Below are 26,027 nucleotides of genomic sequence, written 5' to 3'. Positions count from 1 at the left end.
GATATCAGACCTCCTGGAGATCAGATACGGGCATATTGGGTGTCTCTTCAAGAAAACTGGTAAGTGCTCTTTGACCAATTTGATCCACTAGTGTCTCTGAACATATCTTTTTATTTCACTTCAATTAAAGATTCAGGAAGGAACCTGGTGAACTAAAGGTTTCCTGCTCAACCAGTCGTCCTCAGTTTTACCTCACATATAAGGCACATTATTTTCCATCTTGCCATTACTGATTGTCTCTCTGACATGGAGGATCTCACTTTCATTGGCTGTCAAATTGTTAACCTTTTGCACATAGCTTATGAGTTCACTCCACTTCACTTCAGTCCCATAGTGTCCTTAGGCCCATGCTCAGAAAACATCACTCACTAAAGATGGATTCAGTTACAACAGTTTTTTGAAGCAGTTTAAGCATGTAATTAGACACCAACCCTTTGTTGTAACTGCATATTTAAAGTGTTTGAAGTTCTAAAACCAGCGTTTATTTATTTAATACATCAAAACCTACAGACAGAGAACAGGACAAAAATATTTTACAACTAGGATAATTTTTCTGTTGTGAACTGAATCCGTTTTTTTTGGTTATCTGGTCGGTATTTTATGCTGAACTTGTATTTGTGTGGTAGGCCTACGTCTCTAAATTAGTGTGAAAAATAAGCAAAGGTTCCACATGTTTTAACTGCTACCCTGACAGTTTAACAAGCATGACTCATAATTATGTTGGTTCTGTAGCTCTCTGTTCTGTCTCTAACAGTGCATTGAATGTATGGATATAAATACATACAAATACATTGACATGGTTTAGTACTAGGCTGTGTTCAGTTAGAGTTGTAGGGAATGCTGTGGTGTGTGGATTATCAGATATTAAAGTGGATCTTAAATTTTAAGCCCTGGTTACTCTTGGGCAACAGCCACATGGAACAGAGGCCAGAACCTCTCCCTGGACATCCTTTGCTCCATCTCCTCTGGCTTTGTTTCCTCCTACTGTCCTCTCTTCCTCTCTCCATCACCCCATCTCTAGTTGTAGCTTTGAGGAAGTAAATCCTATTCCCTCTGCAATCAGAAACTGTTTCGCAAGACGGGGTGGTTACATCCTGGAAGACACGCAATATCTGGTGTTTATTTTATGTGTAGTGACTGGGAAAGGGAGCTGGGGGGGTCACTATTTGTACAGAAGAAGCAAACATAAACACCTTGGGGGTGAGGAGAAGCGGGAGGTAGAGGTGGTAGAGATCTAGATCAGACAATCCCTTTTTCCACTCTCATTTTCTTTATCATCCTCTTCTTATCCCAGTTTTACCAATGAAGTTTCTGGTCATCTGTACTGAAACAGGTCTCTGTAGGCCTGTTGGATCTTATCGATCTCCACAGGCCGTGGAAGGAAGTGTGTGAGTTTCTGGTGTTTCTTAGTCCTATTCCCCTCACGTGGCGAACCGTCCTTGTTGAGTGCTACATAATAGAAACGTTCCGTGTCCATGTGCTTGTAGAGCGTAGAGGCATAGGTGTTGTACCAATTCTCCTCAAACTGTTCTTTGAACACACACTCTGCCGTTAGTTTCTCCTGAGGTAGAGATTGAGGAAAGGTGAGATAGGGAGAGGAAAGAGGGAGAGAGGTAGGGAGAGAGACATGTAAGAATGTAGAAGAGACAATGAAGGAAAAAGAGGATAGAGACAAAGAAGGAAAAATTAATGAATAATTTAGTTTAAATGTTTCTCATGTAGCAGTGACCAATAAAACATGTTTAAAGAGCTTTTTAAAGCGGAGATGAAAGGTAATCAGATGCTTAACTTGAGTGTTTGTGTGGGAGACCTGCTTGATTATATACAAACACAGGACACCTGAAGGAGCTTCAAGGCTTCTTATACTAGGGATTTTAGATAGTTACTGAATAAATGCCCTGTAGGGATGATTATAAGAAGAGCTCATACCTGCCCCAAAGAGTAATGGAGAAAAAGAGAAGAGTGGAGGAGAAAAGAGAGGGTGGGGGGAGAAAAGAGATTAAGAAAGGTGGTGAGTGGGGAAGAGGATGTAGGAGAAAGATACAGGGAGAGAAGGCAATGGAGAAAGGGGAAGAGAAGTAGGGTAGATAAAGAGATGAGAGAAAGAGATGGGCAGAGGGTGAGAAAGGGTAGAGGAGAGGAGGAAGACATTGAGAGAAGGAGTGGCAGAAAGAGAGGGGGGATTAAAAGGGCAGGAAAGGGTGATATTACACTGTAGAGTTAAGCCTGGTTTATGCTTTAATGCCAAACGCGTCTGCGTAGAGTCCGTGGACGCCACTGCGAGTCGCACAGCAAGGCCACACAGGCTATGTGCACCAGCTCTAAAATCTCAAAACGCGTAGCTATGTGTACGCAGACCGCAGAGAGAATAAACAATAGGTGTGTTTGACATAGGCTGCGGCTGGATGAAATGACCAGCGAGAGTTGCTTGCAGTCAGGGGAGGAGTTGAAAACGGAGCCGTCAAGTCGGAAGTTTTCTGCTTCCCGTGGTTTGCTGCATCAGTCATATGAGTTTAGATAAAATGTATTTCTTATATAATGTATTTTAATGATTTAGTGTGCTTGGAATCAATCAATCACGTTGTAACTTTTTTAAATTAAGCTAATTAATGGGTTTTTGCATTAATATAAGATGTATTGTTTTTTAGGGTGACTTTTTAACATTTTGTCAAGGGTCTACAGATGACAAATAGTCATATTGGCTAATTGTTGTGCATTGAAATTGTCATTTATTAAACTATGTTAAACTCTCTCCAATCTGCAGATTGATAATACAACCAGAACTCAACTAAACGTAGTCTTTCCGTTAGTGAAGAGGCAAACTAAAACACTTTATTCAACGATAGTATTGCAATCTGGCAATAAAGGCTAATATTTAATTCAATTGTAGGCCTACTGTTTGGTCCAGATTTGAGCATTAGTGAAACTGAAGGTGTCACAACAAACACACAACACAGATGATGGTTGTTATGTGTGAGTCTGATCAATCATGAGATCGTCGTCATCAGACTCTGTGCAGTTGTTCTCTAGAAAATGTTGACCTAGGCTCGGCGCGCTCTCAAGTCGGCCAAAAGGGACGTTTATCAATCCACTTTTTCCGTTCTTGTGTTTTTGCAAACTCATTTGACGTATCTTTCATTGCCCAAGTACGGTTCCAATCCAAAGGACACAAGTCACCAAGAACGCCCAAAATACCCGTAAGTGTTCTTGATCCGGCCCTTTTATCGAGGATGCATTGGTTGGAGTTTCTCCGAGTTTATAAAGTCACAAATTTGCGAGAAAAAAAAGTCTGAATTATACTTTTCAATAGGATTCAGGATAAGCAAATAGTCTACTCCTGATGTTAGCCCAGAATCACCAGGGGACGGTTTTTCAAAAGTAATCTGATCGGATTACGGCTATCGGATTGGATCAAATCTTTAAAATTGGTATTTCAAAAGAAAAAAAGGATTCAGAAATTGGATTGGATCACGTAATCTAATCTTGTTGTTGATCCGGATCAAACCTTGAGTTTGGGTTTTTCAAAACCTTTTGGTAGGATTGGGATCATTTTGATCCCAAAAATCAGGATTAAACTGATCCCAGCAGGAGGGTGGATTAATGGTGGATATCAGTAATAAAACTAGGTAACAAAAATTGGTTAGTTAAATAATACAACATTTATATCATGCATTTTACAGTATTTATATTTATTCATCAATTTCACTTGAATTGTTCAACAGGAAGTACATAAAGTAGGTAGGCTATGTAGGCTAGCAACCTTTCAGTACAGCAAATTATAAATAATAAATATTTCGGCCCCATAAAATAATCCCCCAAACAGCTGTCAATATTGAACTCAAATAATAAATTCGGTCTTTGTTCATTAAACATTAACCACACTGACACAATCAGTCATGGACTTATCAAAAATAGTGTAGAACAGACAATTTCATCTCTTATTGGTCGTCCAGTCGGGCCCTCATTCTGACAGAATGCCGGAGGTTGGTCAGTGTCTCCAATGGGCTCAGGTGCATCAGGGACGTCATCACAGAGAGGGACTTTGCACCTGGTCGCGATGTTGTGTAGGACAATGCAAGCAAGTATTATGTTGCATGCTTTCTGTGGTTCCACTCTCAAGTAGTTAAGGCATAAAAAGCGCCTCTTCAGAACTCCATTTAAGCGCTCAATGGTGCATCTTGTTTTGCAATGAGCAGTGTTGAAGCGGGCCTGCTCAGGCGTGTTTGCAGCCAGAAAAGCGGTCACCAGCCATGGTAGAAGAGGGTAGGCACTGTCTCCTAATATGATACCATTTGGTCGGTTGGTTTGGAGCTCTCTATATAGAGCGCTCTCCCTCAGGATGTGCGCATCATGGATAGACCCAGGCCACTTCACAACGCAGTTTGTGATGAGGAGCTCAGCGTTGCCCACAAGTTGAATGTTGATGCTGTGTCTCCCCTTTCGGTTTACAAACTCCCACTCATTCTCATGAGGTGCTTGTATGTGCACATGGGTGCAGTCGATTGCTCCAATAGTATTGGGCATATTCCCCAAAAGAAAAAAATTCTGCTTGGCCTGGATGATCTGGTCATCCTTCGGAATGAAACAAATTCATTAATCAGGCTGGCCAATGCAGTTGACACACTTTTCAGAACATCACAAACAGTTGATTTCTCCACACCCATGTAGTCACCCACAACTTGGTAGAAAGTCCCACACGCATTGAAGCTAAGAGCAATGAGGACCTGTTCCTCCACAGACATACCATGACTCCTTTGGGTTCTGCGTTGGAGGTTGGGCCTGAGAAGGTCCACAATATACTGAATATCAGGTCTTCCGAAGCGAAACCGAGCATACAGCTCCTCATTGGTATATTTCTGCACGCTTTCTATACGCTCAACATACACCCTTTGACGGTATCTTCTCCTGTGGTGGAGATGGACAACACCTGCCATGTCACTGCCTCTCTGTGACCTTCTCTCTGAGTCCTCTGAGAAAGGCTGGATATATATATGGCTGTGTAAATTGGTCTTCCCAAACACACCTGTTAGCTTAATTGCTTTGGCTTGTGTTCAATTAATGGAATCATACCCAAGGCCTATAAAATTAGGCTTGCTACATCAAAGCGGTGGAACCATGGACTCAAAAAGCCAGAATTTCTCTGCTGCTGAAACCCACGCCCTACTGGAGGGTGTTAGGTGCCATTATAGGTCATTGGTAGGATCTTTTAGTTCTGCCAAAGGTGGTAAAGTGAGCAGTAAAATGAAGGACACATGGGCTGGAATCACACAACATGTGAATGCCATGGGGTTTGGCCAGAAGAGGACAACAGAGCAATCCAAGATGTTGCAGAGGATGGTGAGCCTGTGATGACAGCAGAAAGTGAGCCTTCTTCAGAAAAATGTATTCTGAATCTCAGCCCTGTAATCGAGGGAGAAGGTCAATCACAGGTGAAGCCAGTTCCTGTGAACTGGCTCCACCTGTGATTGACCTTCTCCCTAAAGTAAAGTATGTATTTATTTATTTGTTGTCGGTCTCAGATGAGTGGACTGCCTGTTTCCAAGAAATGGACAATGGAGGGGGATGTTTATATTGTTTGTTTGCTGTTCCGTTCAGTCCTATGTTCTGGTCAAATAAAGAATATTGGAGTGACCCCACACTATTCTACCTGTTGTTCTTTACATAGATAAATTGTGATAGTCCCATTTAGACCACAGGTAATCCAGATTTGGTAATCCTGAAAGGTTTGAATCCGGATCAGAGTAATCCAATCGCACATTGCTTTGAAAAACCAGCATAAAAATAAAATGGATTGTGATCCTGGATAGCAGAAAAAGAGATTTCCAAATCTGTATCAGTTTGATCCATATTAAAACTTTTGAAAAACCGGCCCCAGTTGTTCAGAAGTGATCTGATCGGATTACGGCTTTTGGATTGGATCAAATCTTGAAAATGGGTTTGTAGGATGGCCAACTTTGCAGCGATGATCAAAAACTTGGAGGCAGTGATTCAAGGAGTTAGAGTCAATCCCTGCAGGTTTTATTTAATAAAATGAAACAAATGAAAACTCTGGAACCCTAATTTCCCCTACCTACACAACTTCCCAAATAACCAGACACTTTCAAAACATTTCCGCTAACTCAGGTCATTTCGGCATTTCACATACTTGCTCGCCAGAGGTGTGGTCGGCTGTTCCCCTTAGTCCCCACTGCCTCCACCTGCTCTGCGCTGCACTTTTATCTGCGCAGCCTCAACCATTCTGACCAATATCCCCCTCCTAAATCAATTAATCTTACTATACTACCTACTCCACCTAACTAAAAATAAATACATTCCCTAAAATACTACCGACAGGTAAATACCCATACCATCCTGCTACACAATGTCTAGCCCGCTAAATAGCTCCCCAGCGCTCACCTTATACAAACACCCCTGTCCTTCCACCAACAAAGTCTTACGTTCCGTGCGCTCACGTCTTAAAAAGACCCTTCCGACTTTCCGTCGGGTCTTTCCTCTGTCCGGACACAGGATATCCCTGTGCCACTGCCCAGCCCCGCACAACGTTCGCCATGCGGTGCATGAACGGCTTCCCCGCGACGGCACGTTGCTTGCTAGCGGTAACGGGCAGCCGCACCGTTACACATCCCCCCTCCTCTACAGACGATGGCTGTCGTCTCAGGGAAGAGCCACGCCCCTCCCCGTAGGGCACCATCCTCACACTCCCTCCCTCTCATCCTCTGGGATGCGGGAGAGGAAATCTGCAACCCTGTTTGAAGCACCCGGCCGGTACATCACTGTGAAGCTGTATGGCTGGAGAGACAGGTACCACCTGGTGATACGGGAGTTGGTGTCCCGCATCTTCTCCAACCACTGTAGCGCCCTGTGGTCGGTCTCCAGCTGGAACGATCTCCCCAGGAGGTAGTACCGCAGAGAGTCAAGCGCCCACTTGATCGCCAGGCACTCTAGCTCCACCACAGAGTACCTCCTTTCTCTCTGTAGCAGCTTCCGGCTGATGAATGCAACCGGCCTCCGGGACCCGTCCACCTCCTGGAGCAGGACTGCCCCGAGCCCCACCCCAGAGGCGTCCGTCTGGACGATAAAGGGCCTGCTGAAGTCCGGGCTCAACAGGACTGAGTCGCTGCAGACTGCCCCCTTCAAATCCTGGAAGGCCGATTCGCACTGCTCCGTCCACACCACTCTGGTTGGCAACGCAGCCCTGGTGAGATCCGAAAGGGGAGAGGACCTCTCGGAGAAGTTAGGGATAAACCTTCTATACCACCCCATTAACCCCAGGAACGATCTCACCTTCTTCTTTGTTGTTGGAGGTGTGCAGCTGCGAATCGCTTCCACCTTCCCCACCTGTGGCCGGATGACGCCATTGCCGATCACGTAGCCCAGGTAACTGACTTCTTTCTTTGCCAGCGAACACTTCTTTGGGTTGATGGTCAAGCCTGCTTCCCGGATACGTTTGAGGACCTGCGTGAGGTGATACATGTGATCCTGCCAATTATCGCTATAGATTACCACATCATCTAGGTACGCCGCGGCAAACTTGTGGACGCCCGCCAGAACACCATCCATTAGCCTCTGGAAAGTTGCTGGCGCCCCCTGCAGGCCAAACGGCATTACCCGGAAGTGGTACAGGCCGAAAGGGGTCCGGAAAGCCGTCACCTCTTTTGCGCGCTCCCTCAGGGGCACTTGCCAATAGCCCCGGGAAAGGTCGATTGTGGAGATGTACTTCGCTTCCCCCAACCGTTCCACCAGATCGTCAATCCGGGGCATCGGGTAAGGGTCCACCTTGCTGAGGGCATTGACATGCCGGAAGTCTATGCAGAATCTGATGGTGCCGTCACGCTTCGGCACCAGTACCACTGGGCTGCACCAGTCACTAGAGGAGGGCTCCACAACTCCCAGTGACAGCATGACATCCAGCTCTTCCCTCACGCCAGCCACCAATCTCTCTGGCACCCGGTAGCTCTTCCGCTGGGGGGATGTGTCTGGCCGCAGGATGATGTCGTGCTCCACTGCCGTTGCCCGCCCAGGCTTTTCCTGGAACACATTGGGATCTAACAGCACCTTCACCTGGTGCTGCTTACCTTCCTCCAGGTGAGAAAGGTCCACGGTCTGTGAGGTGGTCCCAACAGGGACTAAGTCCCAACAGAACTGCTCCTCCGGCTCTTCTACTTCAATCACCGCTCGGACAAACAACTGCGTCTCCATTTGTTCTCTGGAATGGAATTCTTTCAACAAGTTAATGTGAAAAGTCTGTTTCTTCTTACCCCGCTGTGGCATAGAGACCTCATAGGTGACGTCTCCCACTTTCTTGGTGATCTCATAGGGGCCATGCCACTTGGCAAGGAGTTTGCGGTCATCAGTGGGCAGTAACAGCAGCACCCTTTGGCCTGGCACAAAAGTTCTTTCCCTGGCTTTTCTGTCATACCATGTTTTCTGCTTTTTCTGCGCCATCTCCATGTTCTGATGCGCCAGAGCGGACATTTCTTCCAGCCTGTTCCTCATCTGGATGACGTACAGTGCCACATTCTGCTTCTCGTCTTTGGGCCCCTCCCAGAGCTCCTTCAGTAGGTCCAATGGACCTCTCACTTTCCGACCATAAAGAAGCTCAAAGGGCGAGAAGCCAGTCGAGGCCTGTGGAACCTCCCTGTATGCAAACAGGAGGTACGGCAGCCACTCATCCCAATCCTTTCCCGTCTGTGAGACAAAGCGGCGGAGCATGGTTTTGAGGGTACGGTTAAACCGTTCCACTAGCCCGTCTGTTTGGGGGTGATATGGCGTGGTCTTAATGCCTTTAATGCCTAAGAGACTGTACACTTGTCTCAGAAGTAGGGACAGAAAATTAGTGCCCTGATCTGTCACTATCTCTCTCGGCACCCCCACCCGTGAGAATAGCTGTATCAAGCAATTGGCTACCTGCCTTGCCTTGATGTTCCTAAGGGGAAATGCTTTGGGGTATCTTGTGGCATAATCGCACACTACTAAGATGTATTGATACCCCCCCTTACTTCTTTCTAATGGGCCGACTATATCCATCCCAATACGTGCAAAGGGTGTATCGATGATCGGAAGAGGATGAAGATGTGCCCGTGGGGCTGCTCTGCCTGATGTTAACTGACACTCAGAACATGTACAGACAAACTCTGCTACATCCGTGTACATATTGGGCCAACTAAACCGGCTACCAACTCTGGCAAGGGTTTTGTGGCTCCCTAGATGTCCTGACCATGGGATAGAATGGGCTAGTGTCATAACTTTCTGCCTCATGGGGCCTGGCACCACCAAGGTCTCAATCCCTCCTTTCACTTGATACAGCATCTGATTCTTCAGTATGTATCCCTCTTTCTCCAAGAGACTACCCGTGCCCGGTGTCTCTTTGTCGCCCCCTGTCGCTTTCTGAAACCATAGCTCCAGGGTCTTGTCTTGTACCTGCAGTTCCCCAATGTTTGTGGGTATATCATTGTCCAATGTAATGTCCGGCCGTGGCCACTCTTGCTCCTTCTGACCAACTGTCCCTTTTAACTTCTGTCTGCGTTTCTCCTGCCTTGACAAATGCCTCCTTCCCGGCCTACTCTCCACATCTAGCACCAATTCAGCCTCAGCAAAAGGAAGTGCCCTCCTCTCACTAGCAGCTTGGGCCCTAGTGACTGCATTACAGTGCTTAACCTGGGGAACTAAGTCACATAAAATTGGGAGATCATGACCTAACACCACCTTATACGGCAGCTGCGGTGCTACCGCCACCGACATGAAAAAAGTTTGGCCACTAACAGTAAGAAAAATCTCAGCAGTTGGGTAGCTCTTCACATCACCATGGACACAACATACTTTTACTGAGGGCTGACCACTACCCAACTCCTCAGGAACTAGACTCTCGTGAACCAGTGTTTGTGAACTGCCGGTATCAACTAGAGCTTTTGCTGACTCTCCATTGACCAGCACCTGAACTGTGTGACCTGTGATGTTAGGTATATGTGGTGTATGTGGCCTAGGTGTATAGCAGACACTAGTGTCCTGCGTTTTCCTTGCCTGACAGTTTGGCTTAGTGTGACCCCATTTCCCACAGAAGTAACACTGAACGTCCTGTCTGGTGTTATCTGGCCATCTAGTACTTGTAGGTCTACCATAGCCTTGACCATGACTCTCCCAACCCCCACTAGATTTACTTCTAGCTGCGCCCCGCTGGCTGGGGTTTGGACCCATGGTGCCTAGTCGGGCAGACTGGAACACTCCAGCCCATCTAGCTGCCTCCTCTGCAGTTCTGGGATCGTGCTCCCGGATCCAGATAGCCATTTCTGTGCCCAGCATATCCATATATTGTTCCAGAATGATAATTTCTGTAATTTCCTGTACAGAGTGCTTCTCTGGCCTAACCCACTTTATAAAGAGGTCTTTCAAGCGCACATACAGTTCTTTGGGCGTCTCATCCGGCCAGATCTCTGTCGTGCGGAACCTCAGACGGTAGGTCTCCGGGCTTATGTTAAATTTCTTTAGGATGGCCTCCTTCACCAACGCATAGTCCCCTGTTTCCGCCATCTCCATAGAAACAAATGCACTGCGGGCCTTCCCAGTCAGCAGTGGTATCAGCCGTATGGCCCATGTTGACTCTGGCCATCTGCACGTCACTGCCACCCTCTCAAATGTGGCCAGAAAAGGTTCAATGTCGTCGTCCTTGGACAGTGGGTGAAGCTTAGGTTCCTTAACGAATTCTCTGGGTTCTTCCGTTGTTGCAGGCGACTGGAGTGTCCTGGGCCTTGGCCCCTCGTTGCCCTGACGGATGTCTCCCACCTGGCCCTGAAGTTGTTGAAATTGGTGATTAATTGTCTTCCATCGCTGGTCCTGGGACTGCGCCACGTTCTCCCATCTTTGATCTCGTTGCTCTTGCACCTGTAGTAATGTCCTCATAAGCCCGGCCAGTTCTGCCACTGCCCCTTCTGCTGACTTTGTAGATGTTGAGGCCTCATCTCCATCTGCTGGCTTTGAGGTGGTGTCCCCCTCCTCCCCTGACTGGGGATAGGCCTCGGCCCCCTTGGCTGGTTTGGGTTTAGGCGGCATCTTGAACACTGCCCCCTGTTAAGGCGCTCCAGTTTCTTCTGACACCAATTGTAGGATGGCCAACTTTGCAGCGATGATCAAAAACTTGGAGGCAGTGATTCAAGGAGTTAGAGTCAATCCCCGCAGGTTTTATTTAATAAAATGAAACAAATGAAAACTCTGGAACCCTAATTTCCCCTACCTACACAACTTCCCAAATAACCAGACACTTTCAAAACATTTCCGCTAACTCAGGTCATTTCGGCATTTCACATACTTGCTCGCCAGAGGTGTGGTCGGCTGTTCCCCTTAGTCCCCACTGCCTCCACCTGCTCTGCGCTGCACTTTTATCTGCGCAGCCTCAACCATTCTGACCAATATCCCCCTCCTAAATCAATTAATCTTACTATACTACCTACTCCACCTAACTAAAAATAAATACATTCCCTAAAATACTACCGACAGGTAAATACCCATACCATCCTGCTACACAATGTCTAGCCCGCTAAATAGCTCCCCAGCGCTCACCTTATACAAACACCCCTGTCCTTCCACCAACAAAGTCTTACGTTCCGTGCGCTCACGTCTTAAAAAGACCCTTCCGACTTTCCGTCGGGTCTTTCCTCTGTCCGGACACAGGATATCCCCGTGCCACTGCCCAGCCCCGCACAACGTTCGCCATGCGGTGCATGAACGGCTTCCCCGCGACGGCACGTTGCTTGCTAGCGGTAACGGGCAGCCGCACCGTTACAGGGTTGTACAGAAAAAAAAGGATTCTGAAATTAGATTAGATCACGTAATCCAATCTTGGTTTTGATCTGGGGCCAGTTGTTCAGAAGTGATCTGATCGGATTACGGCTTTTGGATTAGATCAAATCTTGAAAATGGTTTTGGGATACCCAAAAAATTAAGATCATTCTGATCCCAGCAGAAAGGTGGATTTCAGCAACAAAATGTAATAAAACTTGAAATTGGTCAAATAAAACTATATTTGTATCATATAATTCATATACATTTATTTATATGTATGTCTGGCAGAAGACCAAATCACTCTTTCCCAACTTCAGCAAACCAAAGCCCAACTTGAGATCCGCCTCCTTAAAGTAGAGTTTCAAAAAGCTGGTCTCTCCACAACCGAAGACTAACTTTGAAAGTTCTTTAATTTAGTTATTTATTGGACATTTAGCCTTTTTCAGATTTTGAGACACATCTTCAAAATATTGTATGTGTGTATTTGTGAAGAATGTTTATTTGTTTGTTTTCAATTTTTTGTGGGTCAGATGATGGCTCTGACTGCTTGGATTGTTTTATTTTACCTTTTTCTGTGTCTTCAAATCAAAACACTTAAAAGTGACCCAATGCTGGCTATTGAATCAGAATTCCTGTGAACCTGTTCTTTACTTGGCTAGCCTACTACATTGGCCTACATTGTTATACGTAGTCTCATTTACAACACTGGGAATCCGGATTTGGTCGTCTTGAAAAGTTTGTATCTGGATCAGGGTGATCCAATCCAATGTTGCTTTGAAAAACCAGTACAAAAGTAAGATGGATTTCCTGATCCTGGATAGCAAAAAATCCAAAATCCAGATAATGCTGATCCAGATTAAACTTTTTGAACAACTGGCCCTTTTTGAACAACTGATTGTAATAAGCATTTGGACTTTGAAAAGACATATGCAATGGACGGATGCAAGGATATCGCTGGTTACATCTACGGGCAATTCAAATTCGATTTGTGGTTCAACAGGACACAATACGACAGATCCTCAAATTAGTCGATCCTCAAGGCGTGGATCAGTTTAGAAGAGCGCAGCATCTTGGCTGTGTCCTGTTGAACCACAAACCTATTGAAAAGTATAATTTGATCAGGTCATCCATTACTGCAGGCTTTATACATGGCAAGCGGTGGCGTCTGTGCTGTGATGAGGTTGACTATGCAAAGTGAAGCGATGAGGTTCCTTGCTATTAGTTGGTGTCAGGCTTCACAGGGTTAAGCATCTGGGGGCTTGTTTCAATAACTATATGGGGCCCTACCCACATAAAACATAATAGAGCAGAAAGCGCAAGGATTCCTGTTGGTTTGCATCAATGGTTTATTATTTAATTATGTGCACTTTCATCTTCATGAACAGGCAACTAAACATAGAAATAATCCAACCTTATTTGATTAAAACGATATACATACAGCGTTTTGTGTTGGAATAAGCCTCGCCCTTTCGGTAACTTCACTGCTTAGCTAATTGATTAGCGCAGTATATTTTCAGCTGTCTGGGCTGACTCAAACATCCCCTCAACTTGAATTATTTAACAAAAGCAAAGAAGAAAAAGTGTCTGACTGACACTGAACCGAACTTAGACTACTGGTATCATATATCATAAATAGCAACGATGGGCTCCGCGTTTCAGCACGGTGGACATGCAGGTCACCGGGCGCAGGGTTAGAGCTAGCTCTACAGATACTGGACCAAAGAAAGAGGTCACTTTTGGTAGACTGAATAAGCTTTTCTTTTGTTGTCCGATATGTTCAGCACCACTGGCATATGTACGTTTCATTTCTTTTCTTGCTCAAACTAACATTTTAAACTTCAGATCGCTTAAACCGGTCACGGGGGTGGTAAACGTCGCCATGGTAACCGCGAGTTCGACCAATCAGAGATATCAGTGTTGTTTTGCTTAGGATTTTGGGTAGTGTAGTATTTCAACAGAAGATAGCAAAAAAGGACTACTCGCTCTTCTTCTCGCCGACTAATGTTGGCGCCAGACAGACAGACAGCCAATCAGGTATGAAATACAAGATGACGCTGTGGTGGGGTTACCGGCTCTCTGCCCCACTTGGCATCAAATTCGTGTGATCTACATTGATGGATTAGAATTCTGAGCATGCGTATTAATACTTTCCCACGTCCAATGTACATTGCATTGTGAGAGAGGGGCTAGCCCCACCACGCTCTTCTTTTTGCCGACTAACGCCTGGGACACACTGCCTGCGATCGGCTGCGATCTGCTGCGACGCGCCTGGAAGCGCCTCCTTTTTTCTTTCGGCGCCCATGTTATCAAATGGGACCGACCACACTGGGGGTCGCTGCGATTGCCTGCGATCGCCTGCAATCTGCAGCGATCGTTTCGGCAGCTGGTCGAATTTTTTCGCGAGACGCTTGCGAAATCGGAAAATTTCTAAAATCAGCATCAAATGAATTCTCGAAGTTGAAAAGCACAGGGAGTTGTTGTATGTCAGCAACAATTTTACAAGGACAACGTAGATAAGGATCAATGCTGGGATATAGCCAATGCCATGTTTATGTACCATGTCAGCGTAAAGGAAATCTCAGAGTAGCTGAAAGGCTTGGTGACCGGCGCAGAGAAATGCGTGTCTGGTGTGAACAGCTTTTGCTCAGTCGTAGCCGATCGTAGCCGATCGTGGCGCTGCGCGGCGCGTCCAGGCGCTTCGCAGCCAGTGTGTCCCAGGCGTAATGTTGGCGCCAGAAAGAAAGACAGCCAATCAAGTCTGAAATACGAAATGACGCTGTGGTGGGGCAACCGGCTCTCAGCCCCACTTGCCATCAAATTTGTGTGATCCACATTACATTACATTCTGAGCATGCGTATTAATACTTTTCCTCGTCCAATGTACATTGCATTGTGAGAGAGGGGCTATCCCCACCAGTGCCCCACCTTCACGATTAGCCTCTGCTAACTCGAATCGGCAGAACGCAGTCTGAAGCAGCAAGGCAGAGACCAATGAACAGGAAATAAAATCCTAACACAAACGAATGAAACGAAACAATTTAGGAAGATGCTATATTCATAGATAATAAATGATTCGAAGTAAACGAAAAAAAAGAGAAATAAAAAATAACATAATTTTGTTGCAGTTCTTTCTGTTGATAACAGGTGGGGCACCTGCCCCTAATGACCAGTCGCCACTGTCAATACACATGCTCGAAAGAGTGTTGGGTTGCTAATGTTGCTAATGCTCTGACATTCTGATTCTGCTTCGGATGCCATCAAGCGGGATCTCTGGTCGTAGTCAGTCCTTCACTAACCAATCAGCATTCATTAGCAGAATGCTAGCGTGTTATGGGCAACAACGACTCACAATAGAAAGGACATAAGTGCTCGTTCATTCAATTTTCGACCTATAATCCATGTTGAACATGTAAAAACTACAATAAAATCTGAGATTTCTCAACGACAATCAGGTGAAAGAGACAAATTTAGCCGTTTAGCTTCATAGACTCCCATTCATTATGCACTCGACCGCGATCCCTCCCAGTGGAACTGCAACAAAATTCGGTACAATGGGGCTTAATAGGGAGTGGCCAGGCTCTCCTTAAAACAGGCTCTGATATGAGTGTATTTCAACGCTAGCTTAACACTACTTTGTCTAGCCAATGAAAATACACGATCATGTGTGACGTGATCTGTAGTCGAGGGGAGGAAGGGATGGGGGCTAGCAAACTTTAAGAGTTCAACAAAACATCCAGCAGGTGGTGGTATACAGTCAAATTGAGATTTTAATCGCATAGTTTGGAGATGTTGAAGCATGATATCTTATTGTGGAGGACATAACTACGTCCCCGGATATGTTGACAACATTGATGGTCAGTTTGGTGACCCTGGATCAAGTTAATATCCCCGTAAAAACAGCAACGGCCAGTGTTTACTACGAGGATAGAAGTGCGGTCGGGTTTGGACAAGGGTAGCGCACGGCTAATTTGCCGGCGCCAGCGTCTTTTTAACGGCTCTAGTAAAGGCTAAGCTAACTCTACATTTTTTAACAATATTTAGCTCGAAAGGTAAGAAATTAAAGCTTAACGTGAAATCAGAAAATCAGCTGAAAACGTGATACGATAATTTTTATCAATATTTGAAGTGGCATTTTATCAGAATGTTAGCTAAAAACCGGTCGGGATTGGACACAGTGACGTTAGTTAGCCTAGCTATCTCCCAGAAGTTAATTAACTGCTAAACTAATGTTCTGCTAGAGTTAGTCACGCGTGTTTTCGTGACATTAGTAACGTCAGTGACTGTGGCTAGCTAGTATAGCCACCGTTAGCTGCACCTTTGGACACAAAAACGTAATTTCTACTTAAACCATGCAACGGAACGTAAATAAAAATACAAGCAACTCAATCACTACCAAGGCGAACCTTTTGACAGCGACGTTGTCTATGTAGCCCAAATATTGACTGATGCTTAGGGGGGCAAAAAGAAATAATAATAAAAATATATATGTGAGAGGACAATGGTTGTGCTCGCCGAAGGCGTGAGCACACCCAATTACAAAGGATAAACAAAAGGATATTTTGCTGGTTTATGAGGGGCTGAAATTCTGACCATGTCATCTGAGTTGAGAGAGAGATGAACAGAGACAGACTATCTGAGTTAGTCACCTGACGGGTACGCGAGTGATGGGATTAGAGCAACAACCAATAGAGAGAAATATCAGAGAGAAAATTCAGTTTTTTGTTATTTTAGTGTTTATTGAACCTTTAGTCAAAACATTTCCGCTTTGTTGGGGCCGTCAGTGGTGTTGAGCTCATTGCTGTTAGGGTATGGCCCTGTAGGCAAATTGGTTCTGAGCTTGGTTGCATTCCTAATTTAGGTTTGCAAATGTGACAGTGGTAATTGTACATGTGTGTGTGAGAGAAGGAGAGCAATTACACAAGAAGGTCTCTCAAGTAGGCCTGTGTAGGCTACTACAACACCTGGTAGAAGCAAGCCACTCTGTCTTAAAAGTGTTTTGTGGAGCCATGCTGTTTGTTGATGTGTTAAATAAACACATCAGTAGCAAGAGGGAGTTTTGTAGCTTTATTGGTATGTATCCTATATTTCGAAATGGTTTGTGCCCCACCAATTTTTTACATATAAAAACGCCACTGTGTATTGTATTTTAAGAGCCTAACCTGTCAGCTGTGTTGTCGATAGCTCGAGAGAAAAAAGGAAGTGACCAGAGCTTGCCGTAAAACAATATCTCTGGTCGTACGATGTGTATGACGTCAATTAAATTTTAAAAGGCTTTTTAGAACAGAAAGGCGACTTCAAAAAAATCTAACACCCAGCAGTGTGTATTTGTTTTGCCTCCCCTTTCGAATTCAAAATTCAAAATACTAGAAAAAAAAATTATATCCTGAGAAAAGTGGATTTTTAGGGGTATAGCTCCATAGACCTCCATTCATTCTGCACTCGACCGTTAGCGCCCTCATATGGAACTAGAGTGGAACTGCAACCAGTTCAGAACCCGGAAGTTTCCCGAGAGTGGCAGTTCTCTCTATATTAGACATTCTCTGCTCATATGCTAACCCATATAGTAGCAGTACGATGACAACACAGACACACTTGTCAGAGTAAAGATCGTCGCCCAAGCGTCGCCGAGTGGTCTTTCGGCCAAAGTAACTTTCCTATATTATTTAGACATGTAAACGTCCATATATGTTCATGAAATTTGACACGTAGATTGTTTGGTATGCCTAAAATAATACTACTTACACTTTGCTGGCGATCGCAAAAGAAAATGCTGGCAAAAAGACCGGAAACCCCGTTCGGGTTTGGACAATAGGAGTTTACGATGGTCGGGATCATAGACATACATATATCAGAGCTTCCAACTCTCACGGTTTCGCCGTGTGACACACGCATTTCAACCATTTCTCACGCTCTCACGCCTCACATTGTATATCTCACGCTGAAAAGGCAACGCCTATATATGTCTATGCTCGGGATTGGACACAGTGACGTTATGGCTTTACTGCAAGGCAGTATGGCTTTACTGCAAGGCAACTGCAGAAGGCTGCTGCAGAAACGCCACAAGCAAAGAGGCCAGGGTGATAACTATTTACTCATTTTACTTTGTGATATGAAACACAATTGTGAAGTGTAATGTACAATATAAGCTGATATTATTAATATCAAATATACAGAAATATCAGTTGTAAAAATGTCATTAAAAAACGGACCCCTCTGCAACCGACGCAAGCAAGCACACCCTACAATTTCCCCAGAAATTGTACCCTCTCTAGTTAACAAGTGCTATCTCTGTCCCTTTCCCAGTTTCTGTCTTTATCCCTGTTCCTGGTTATGTCTCTGTCTCCCTTTCTGTCTTAGGCCCTCATGTGTTACGGTACACTTTATAGAGCATAACCCTGTATTACACACATACATAGAGATACAGACAAACTTTCTTACTAATAGTCCATCTACTTCTAGCTCACCCTCATTCTGTATCATTGGGTGTGCTTTGCCTTCGTCAAGGGCACAACCTTTGTTCTATCACATATATCTTATTATTATTATTATTTTCCCACCCCTAAGGAGCAGTCAATATTTGGACTACATAGACAACGTCGGTGTCAAAATGTTCATCTTGGTCACGATTGCGTTGCTTCTATTGGGAATTACGTTCCGTTGCACGATTTAGGCTGAACTTAAGTTTTTGTGGCAAAAAGTGCCTTGTGTCAACAAAGGGTATCAGTGCTAGCCTACGTCACAACGTCAGCACACGTTAGCAACGACGCATGGATACAACGTGCATAGATGCGCTGTTGCACAGCGAGTATCGTGCCATGGTGTACTAGCAGCATCATACATGTACATTTAAGCAAATCAAGACTTGCATGTACAGTAAGTAATGTAACATTAAATAATGTATTTAAACTCAAGCTTGTGTGGTGCGTCGCTGGCTTCAGTGGCACAGCCTAAACTTTATGTCAAAAGAAACATTCTCATTTCCTGCGCTTTCAAACAATCCCCTCACTCAGTGAAGTTTGGCTAGCCACCGCAACTAGCTTGCTCGTAGCAAACATCTTGTGAATTAGCCAATTCTCCCTAAATAGATGTCAAGCTTATTTACGTTTTTGGGGGCATATTTTCAGTTAGCAGATGGTACTGTTTGAATCGCGATTCCATCTGAAATACTGCCGGTGACAACGTTGTTACAGTAGTTTGTTTCAAAGGGGGTTCTTAATGAATTACGCAATATGAGTAGGCTAGTTAATTGCTTGAAAAATTTCACTAGAAGAGAACAACTTAAGGGGACGGACCCACCTGCAACCGACGCAAGCAAGCACACCCTACAATTTCCCCAGAAATTGTACCCTCTTTAGTTCTCTTTGTTTTTCTTCAAGGGTATTTCCCGTTAACAAAGCTAGCCAACTTAATGAATTTAAGTTGAGAAATTATGCGCACAAACATATTTAAACAAATTCTCAAATAATGTTCTTGATTCAGTGAATAAATGTACATGATGTGCATGCTGGGCCTTGGGCCCTGGGCCTTGGACTGGGCCTTGAGTCGTTCCTAGCCAGCCTGGCTTTTTCTGCAGTACGATTAACATAATACCACTGCTTTGTCTGGCATGCTGTCTCTGTTGTTGTATCTCTCTGTTTGCCAAACTTGATACAGGCATGTCTGTTAATCTGTGCACTATCAATGTCATCCTTGAGAACCATGAGAAACAGACCATGACAACAAGCACTGGTCTCAAGACCCCTGCTGTGTTTCTTTGCTCCAGCTTATGGTGCTGTGTTAAAAAAAAAGAGTGAGGAAGAGTCACTGGAACAGTAGTAGCCGAAGGTCCTCTGAGCATGCTGCAGTCTGTACATACACTCCTGTGACAGCATATGATTAGTGGTTATTCCACAGAAAAAAAAGATTGTTGTTGTCTACTTGATGCCACATTTTGACATCTCCATGGGTCTCCGGAACCAGGAGCACTGAACCGAGAAGAGCATCCACCAGGAAATGTACATTACTTCATATTAATGACAGGAGCAGCAGTATACAGGGAGTGGGGGTGTTTGGGATGGCGTGTTTTCGAGGCGAGGGTGGGGGAGGTGGTTCTGTGGAGGGGGGTTTAACTTACCGACCCATAGAGCTCTCCTTTCTCATTCATGCCCAGGTAGAGACTCGCGTCCACACCACGGATGCTCACCAAACCTACAGCTAGACTTATGAACTCCAGGATACCTGAACGAACACATAGCACTATTCAGACAAGAGCACATACATTACAAACACGGACAGAATTCAGCACCACACAAACACAAACATGCACACACTATCAACAAAGACAGTACAACACATACTGTATACATAACGTTAGAACAGAATCACCATCTAGATAAAAACTTTGAGACCTTTTTATTTTCCTCTTTGTTAATCCGGTAGTGTTTATGACACCTGTTGATGACCTATAATTAAAGATTTGTAGGAGTAAACATATGATCATTACATTAATAACAATAGAACAGTGGTTATCAAGCTTTACTAAGCTGTTTTCTGAAGACAGACTTGGGGACTGAATGAATCTATCCCATTCTCATATCTCCATCCCTTCTACACATGGTAAAGACTTTTCAGGCTATACCAGGCTGTTACGTCCCTCGCCCTGCTTGTATGTGTGTTCTGTATTGTTGTGTGCTTGTCTTCCCTTCTGTTTCCCCTCAGTCTCGTTGCTGCAACCAGGTGCCCGTCAGTGATTGTCTACCGCCTGCATTCCCCGTCACCGCTGCACCTACGCCCATCCATCTCCGCGATTGGCGGTCGTCACCACTCCCCCGCCGCCAATGCACTACACTCCTCCAATCGGCTGTCTGTCCATCCACATTTAAACCCTGTCCTGTCCTCTATTCAGTAGTCTCTTGCCCTGTGTGTGTTTGTCGTTGGCGTTGTATGTGTCTGTGCCGTTTTGCCGATACTTCTGAGACTCTTGTTAAGTGTTATACGTTGTTATCCTCCTGTTGGTTTGTTTGTCTAGTTATCGCCGATACTCAGTATCGTGCTTTTCGTTGTTTTATTATTAGTTCAGTCGCACAGGGGCTTTGGAACAGGTAAGCTGCCCATGGGCATACACCCCATCACGTAGCTAACCCCTGTTAAACACCCTAGGTAAGGAGCGTGTGCCACCCATGTATGTTTTTAGTATAGGGACGTCTTTTGGTTAGGTAGATAGGGTTCTTTTGTTACTTACTTTTCTTTGGCACCGCTCATAGTTCCACTGTACCCTGTCGGCTGTGTTTTTCCCCTTTTTGTGTAGACAATAAACTTTTTGTTCGCTTGTACCTCAGTGTGTCTTAGTGTCATAGGCTCATTGAGCAGTGTTACGGCCTTTCCCCCTAGACAAGGTCCGTAACACAGGTTATTCAGCAAAGATCTACAGATGCTACTTTAATCTGAGAATAATTATGTGTTTAAAGACTGTTCCTGAAATTCAGGTGAGGGGCACATAGTGGTCAAATAACCTCTGAATTTAAGGTCCACATTATAAACTTGTATATCCTCATCAAAGAAGGTAGGGATAAACTTTCAATTGGTGTTTATGACAGATTATGAAGTCATATAGGCTTCTGCGTGGCAAGAGACTACCATGCATGGGGAACACAGAGCACATCCTTCTCATTCCAGTGGTGTGCTGAACCTTTTTAATGCTGTCTGCTTAATGCTTTAATACTCTCTAATCAGAGCCAGGGTTTACACATCTAAAGTGAATGTGACTTAACATACAAACATACACAAACGCACGCACACATGCACAACACAGACCAACCACACTTGTTAACTTGCTTGTTTGCTGCAGGTCAACTTTTAAACCTTCCCTGGATTCCGACGTGGGCTTGTTTTAATTCAACTTTTAGCTATTCCTTCGCACCTGCGAGATGACACGCGAATAAGAAGTGCAAACCACACCTCTAATGATTTATATTATTTGATATATAAATATGGTGGCGAATGGGATCCTTGAAGTGAGTTTGCAATCTTCCCCATAAAACACCTGCGTCCCCATCGTGAAGGGGATTTCGATAAAAGCCTCGTGGGTTGTGTGGGACTTTGATCGTACACTGTTGTGCTCAAATTTGAAATGCAATGTTTATAACTCATAATTAATTAAATTGATCACAATCTCTAATGAAACCTGGACACTTCAGCAAGATATATTTGAGAACATTCAAGTCACTGCACGCACTACATTGGCTGGATTGTGTACATTATGGATTGCAATTTTTGTTTACTCACCAAATCTGCTATGGTCCTGTCTTGTCCCGTGAACAGTTCCGTTAGGAAATATCTCCAAATGAAAGCCCGTACGACAGTACAGCTGCCGTCGCCGCAAAATCCCTTTGAGGTGACCAAAATCCGTCAGCAAACCCCGTTGTAACCTCCCCTCAATCTGTCCCAAGCGTTCATTTAATCCCACGGGCGACTCTGCCAATGGCATATTTCCAAATGCAGGAAAACTTTGTAAATCCAGATCGAGTGCCCCGAGAAAGCTTCCAACCTCTGCCATCGTGCGCACAGCTGTCAAAGCTGCAAATGCATTTAAAATGTACTTGAAGTTAGTGAGGAAAATACTTCGGCGGTGCCACAAGTAGGATTGTAAACTACCTGCTGCGCAGTGCCTCTCTTCTCATCCTCCTCAATAAATTAAATCCTCGAGTTCATCAGTCGACCTTCACTGTTCATTACTTTGATATCTGTTGATCTGATGGAAAGACCTTTTTATATACATCCTCCCACGCACTCTCATATTGGATATTCAAATACAAGCCACGCCTGGACGGCATCCCTTGTTTGTGCGCCTTATCGGTTTGCTTCCTAAAGAAATGTTAATGTATACATAACCGGTCCTGATCACAAGGTGATCATTACTGATGTAACTGAAATGTTCATATACCAACCGACAGGAAACTAGTTTGGGGTGCTTTTAAATATAAAGAGACACAACCCTGCTAAATGTCAGAAATAATCTTTTCTGTTGGAATGACACCTCAGTTAGGAATGGCATTGGTCTGTCTTTATACCTTTCATCCTTGGGGGGGAACAAGAAGCCTGTCTTAACCTATGATAGCAAAGCTCCACGAATTTACAACATGATCCAATAGATTCTAGAATTACTACTTTTCAAGTGTCCTCTCTCTCGCTTACTCGCTCACACACAATTTTTCTCTTTCTCCAACTCATTGGAAGCCGGTGCTTTCACTTATTTACCATGTATGTCTTATGCAGCTGAAATGGTTGCTCCACTGAAAGGCTATACACATTATTATGGGAGACCTTGCCTTTGGCACTGCACAACCTATTTTCTTCTCTCTGATATATTATTATTATTATTTATTATTTTCCCACCCTTAAAAAATTGGATTTTTGCACTACATAGACAATGTTGGTGTCAAAATGTTTGTCCTGGTCCCGATTGCATTGCTTGTATCCGTGCGAACATTACATTTGTGGAGAAAGGTGAAGCTAAGTGGAGAAAGTGGCTTACTAGCTGTCCACAGTCACAAAAGTAACTAACGCCACTAACGTCATAACCCCACGCGCGATTACCTATAGACATTTTTTGGAACATAAACAATAACAGATCACTTAAGAACGTAATGCCCTGAACTACATCCGGCTAGCGTTTCGTACATTAGTCGCTAGCTACTCTACCATCAAGTTAAGGGGGGTCAGATGGCTGAGCGGTTAGGGAATCGGGCTAGTAATCAGAAGGTTGCCGGTTCAACTTCCGGCCGTGCCACACAACGTTGTGTCCTTGGGCAAGGCAATTCACCCTACTTGCCTCGGGGGGAATGTCCCTGTACTTACTAGTAAGTCGCTCTGGATAAGAGCGTCTGCTAAATGTAAACATGTAAACATGACGCATATTACCATGGCTACCTGGCTGTGAATAGCAGCCACTATTCAATACATCGAATAGTGTGCCCTAACCGACCCACTAGATAAGAATGTTATTTATTTTAGGCTATAATTTATTTTTCGGCTGATCTGAAATTGATAGCCTACCTAAGGTAGAGCTAGAGCTAATCTATCCTACTACTATTTCAAATAGTAGCTACCAATACAATTAGCCTACCAAATAGTATTGGTAGAGTTTGTTTACAGTCAGTAAAGAGGCTATTGAAGCCTACAAAAGCCTGATGCCTACAACTACACACACGGTTAGCTGTGTTGCTCATTCCATGAATGCACGATCCTTACAGGTTGTACCTCGTTGCAAAGGTGAGTAATCAGGCTTTCCAACGATATAAAATACAATACCAATTGGTATAATTGAAGGGGAAGAATAATCGACCGAAATAACGTTTCTGAACTTTTTTTGAGGAGTTTATGTTTGAGCCGTCTAATTCAAAATCACCTTAAATTAATTGAGTGAGTTACAAAATGCTTTGCTATCTATATTACTCCTAAGTATTATAGCTAGCACAGAGGTGCAATTAGAATTCCCATTGGAGAAAAACGTTTTCACGGCCATTCTTCATGAAATTAGTATGTTACATTTTTTGAGGAATACTGTTTACACCGATGCAGTAACAATTTACTGTAAAAGCTTGACTTATCTCTTCTCTTGATAACAGGATGTATAATGTCGTGGAGAAGGACTGGTTGGAATTGTAGCCGACCTTTAAAAAAAATGGGGTAAAAAGTATAAGAGTATCATGTCGTGCCGTCGGATCTGAGGCCGAATGTCTTGGACACTCGGGTGAGGAGAGGGGCGGAGCTGTCAACTGATCACCACCTGGTGGTGAGTTGGCTACGATGGTGGGGGAAGACGCCGGTCAGGCCTGGCAGGCCCAAACGTAATGTGAGGGTCTGCTGGGAACGGCTGGCAGAATCCCCTGTCAGAAGGGGCTTCAACTCCCACCTCCGGGAGAGCTTCGACCATGTCTCGGGGGACGCCGGGGACATTGAGTCCGAATGGGCGATGTTCCGGGCCTCTATTGTTGAGGCGGCTGACCGGAGCTGCGGACGCAAGGCGGTCGGTGCATGTCGCGGCGGTAACCCTCGGACCCGGTGGTGGACTCCGGAGGTGAGGGAAGCCGTCAAGCTGAATAAGGAGGCCTATCGGACTTTGTTGGCTGGTAGGACTCCAGAGGCAGCTGATGTGTACCGGCAGGCCAAGCGGAATGTGGCTTTGGCGGTCGCGGAGGCAAAAACCCGGGCGTGGGAGGAGTTCGGCGAGGCCATGGAGAATGACTTCCAAACGGCTTCGAAAAGGTTCTGGACCACCATCCAGCGACTCAGGAGGGGGAAGCAGTGCACTGTCAACGCTGTATATGGTGAGGATGGTGCGCTGCTGACCTCGATGCGGGATGTCCTGGATCGGTGGAAGGAATACTTTGAAGACCTCCTTAATCCCACCAACACGCGTTCCGACATGGAGGCAGAGTCTGGGGACATTGGGGGGGGCCCTTCTATCTCTGGGGCTGAGGTCACCGAGGTGGTTGAAAAGCTCCGCGGTGGCAGGGCCCCTGGGGTGGATGAGGTCCGCCCGGAGTTCCTTAAGACTCTGGATGTTGTAGGGCTGTCTTGGTTGACACGACTCTGCAACATCGCGTGGACATCGGGGACAGTGCCTCTGGACTGGATGTTCGACCGTGTCCCTCGGGGGCTCATGTGGGGGGTGCTCCGGGAGTACGGGGTATCGGACTCCCTGATCGGGGCTGTTCGGTCCCTGTACGACCGGTGCCAGAGTTTGGTCCGCATTGCCGGTAGTAAGTCGAACTTATTCCCGGTGAGGGTTGGACTCCGCCAGGGCTGCCCTTTGTCACCGATTCTGTTCATAACTTATATGGACAGAATTTCTAGGCGCAGCCAGGGCGTTGAGGGCGTCCGGTTTGGTGACCTCAGGATCGGGTCGCTGCTTTTTGCAGATGATGTGGTCCTGTTGGCTTCATCGGGCCGTGACCTTCAGCTCTCACTGGAGCGGTTCGCAACCGAATGCGAAGCGGCTGGGATCGGAATCAGCACCTCCAAATCTGAGGCCATGGTTATCGACCGGAAAAGGGTGGAGTGCAATCTCCGGGTCGGGGAGGAGATCTTGTCCCAAGCCGAGAAGTTCAAGTATCTCGGGGTCTTGTTCACGAGTGAGGGAAGGATGGAGCGTGAGATCGACAGGCGGATCGGTGCGGCGTCCGCAGTGATGCGGGCTCTGCATCGGTCCGTCGTGGTGAAGAAGGAGCTGAGTCGAAAGGCGAAGCTCTCTATTTACCAGTCGATCTACG

The 26,027-nt window shown here is 45.3% G+C and overlaps 1 protein-coding gene across 2 annotated transcripts; it reads right to left on the bottom strand.

Annotated features, from left to right (window-relative positions):
* Positions 1 to 19: 19 nt before the first annotated feature.
* fgf16 (fibroblast growth factor 16) lies at positions 20 to 22,548 on the bottom strand. 2 transcript variants are annotated; one of them, XM_062476316.1, is made up of 4 exons: positions 22,408 to 22,548; positions 22,039 to 22,329; positions 19,889 to 19,992; positions 20 to 1,561 (listed from the first exon to the last, which is right to left on the bottom strand). In XM_062476316.1, the coding sequence occupies exons 2-4, from the start codon at positions 22,307 to 22,309 to the stop codon at positions 1,316 to 1,318; spliced, it is 621 nt and encodes a 206-aa protein (XP_062332300.1). In that variant the 5' UTR covers positions 22,310 to 22,329; positions 22,408 to 22,548; the 3' UTR covers positions 20 to 1,315. The 2 variants fall into 2 exon arrangements, with proteins under 2 accessions (XP_062332300.1, XP_062332299.1); XM_062476315.1 differs by having other exon boundaries at positions 22,039 to 22,548.
* Positions 22,549 to 26,027: the final 3,479 nt, after the last annotated feature.

Source organism: Osmerus eperlanus, chromosome 13 (genome assembly GCF_963692335.1).
Source record: "Osmerus eperlanus chromosome 13, fOsmEpe2.1, whole genome shotgun sequence".
Taxonomy (NCBI): Eukaryota; Metazoa; Chordata; class Actinopteri; order Osmeriformes; family Osmeridae; genus Osmerus; species Osmerus eperlanus.
The sequence above is the reverse complement of the archived record's forward strand: the minus strand, read 5'-3'. Positions and strand labels throughout refer to the sequence as shown.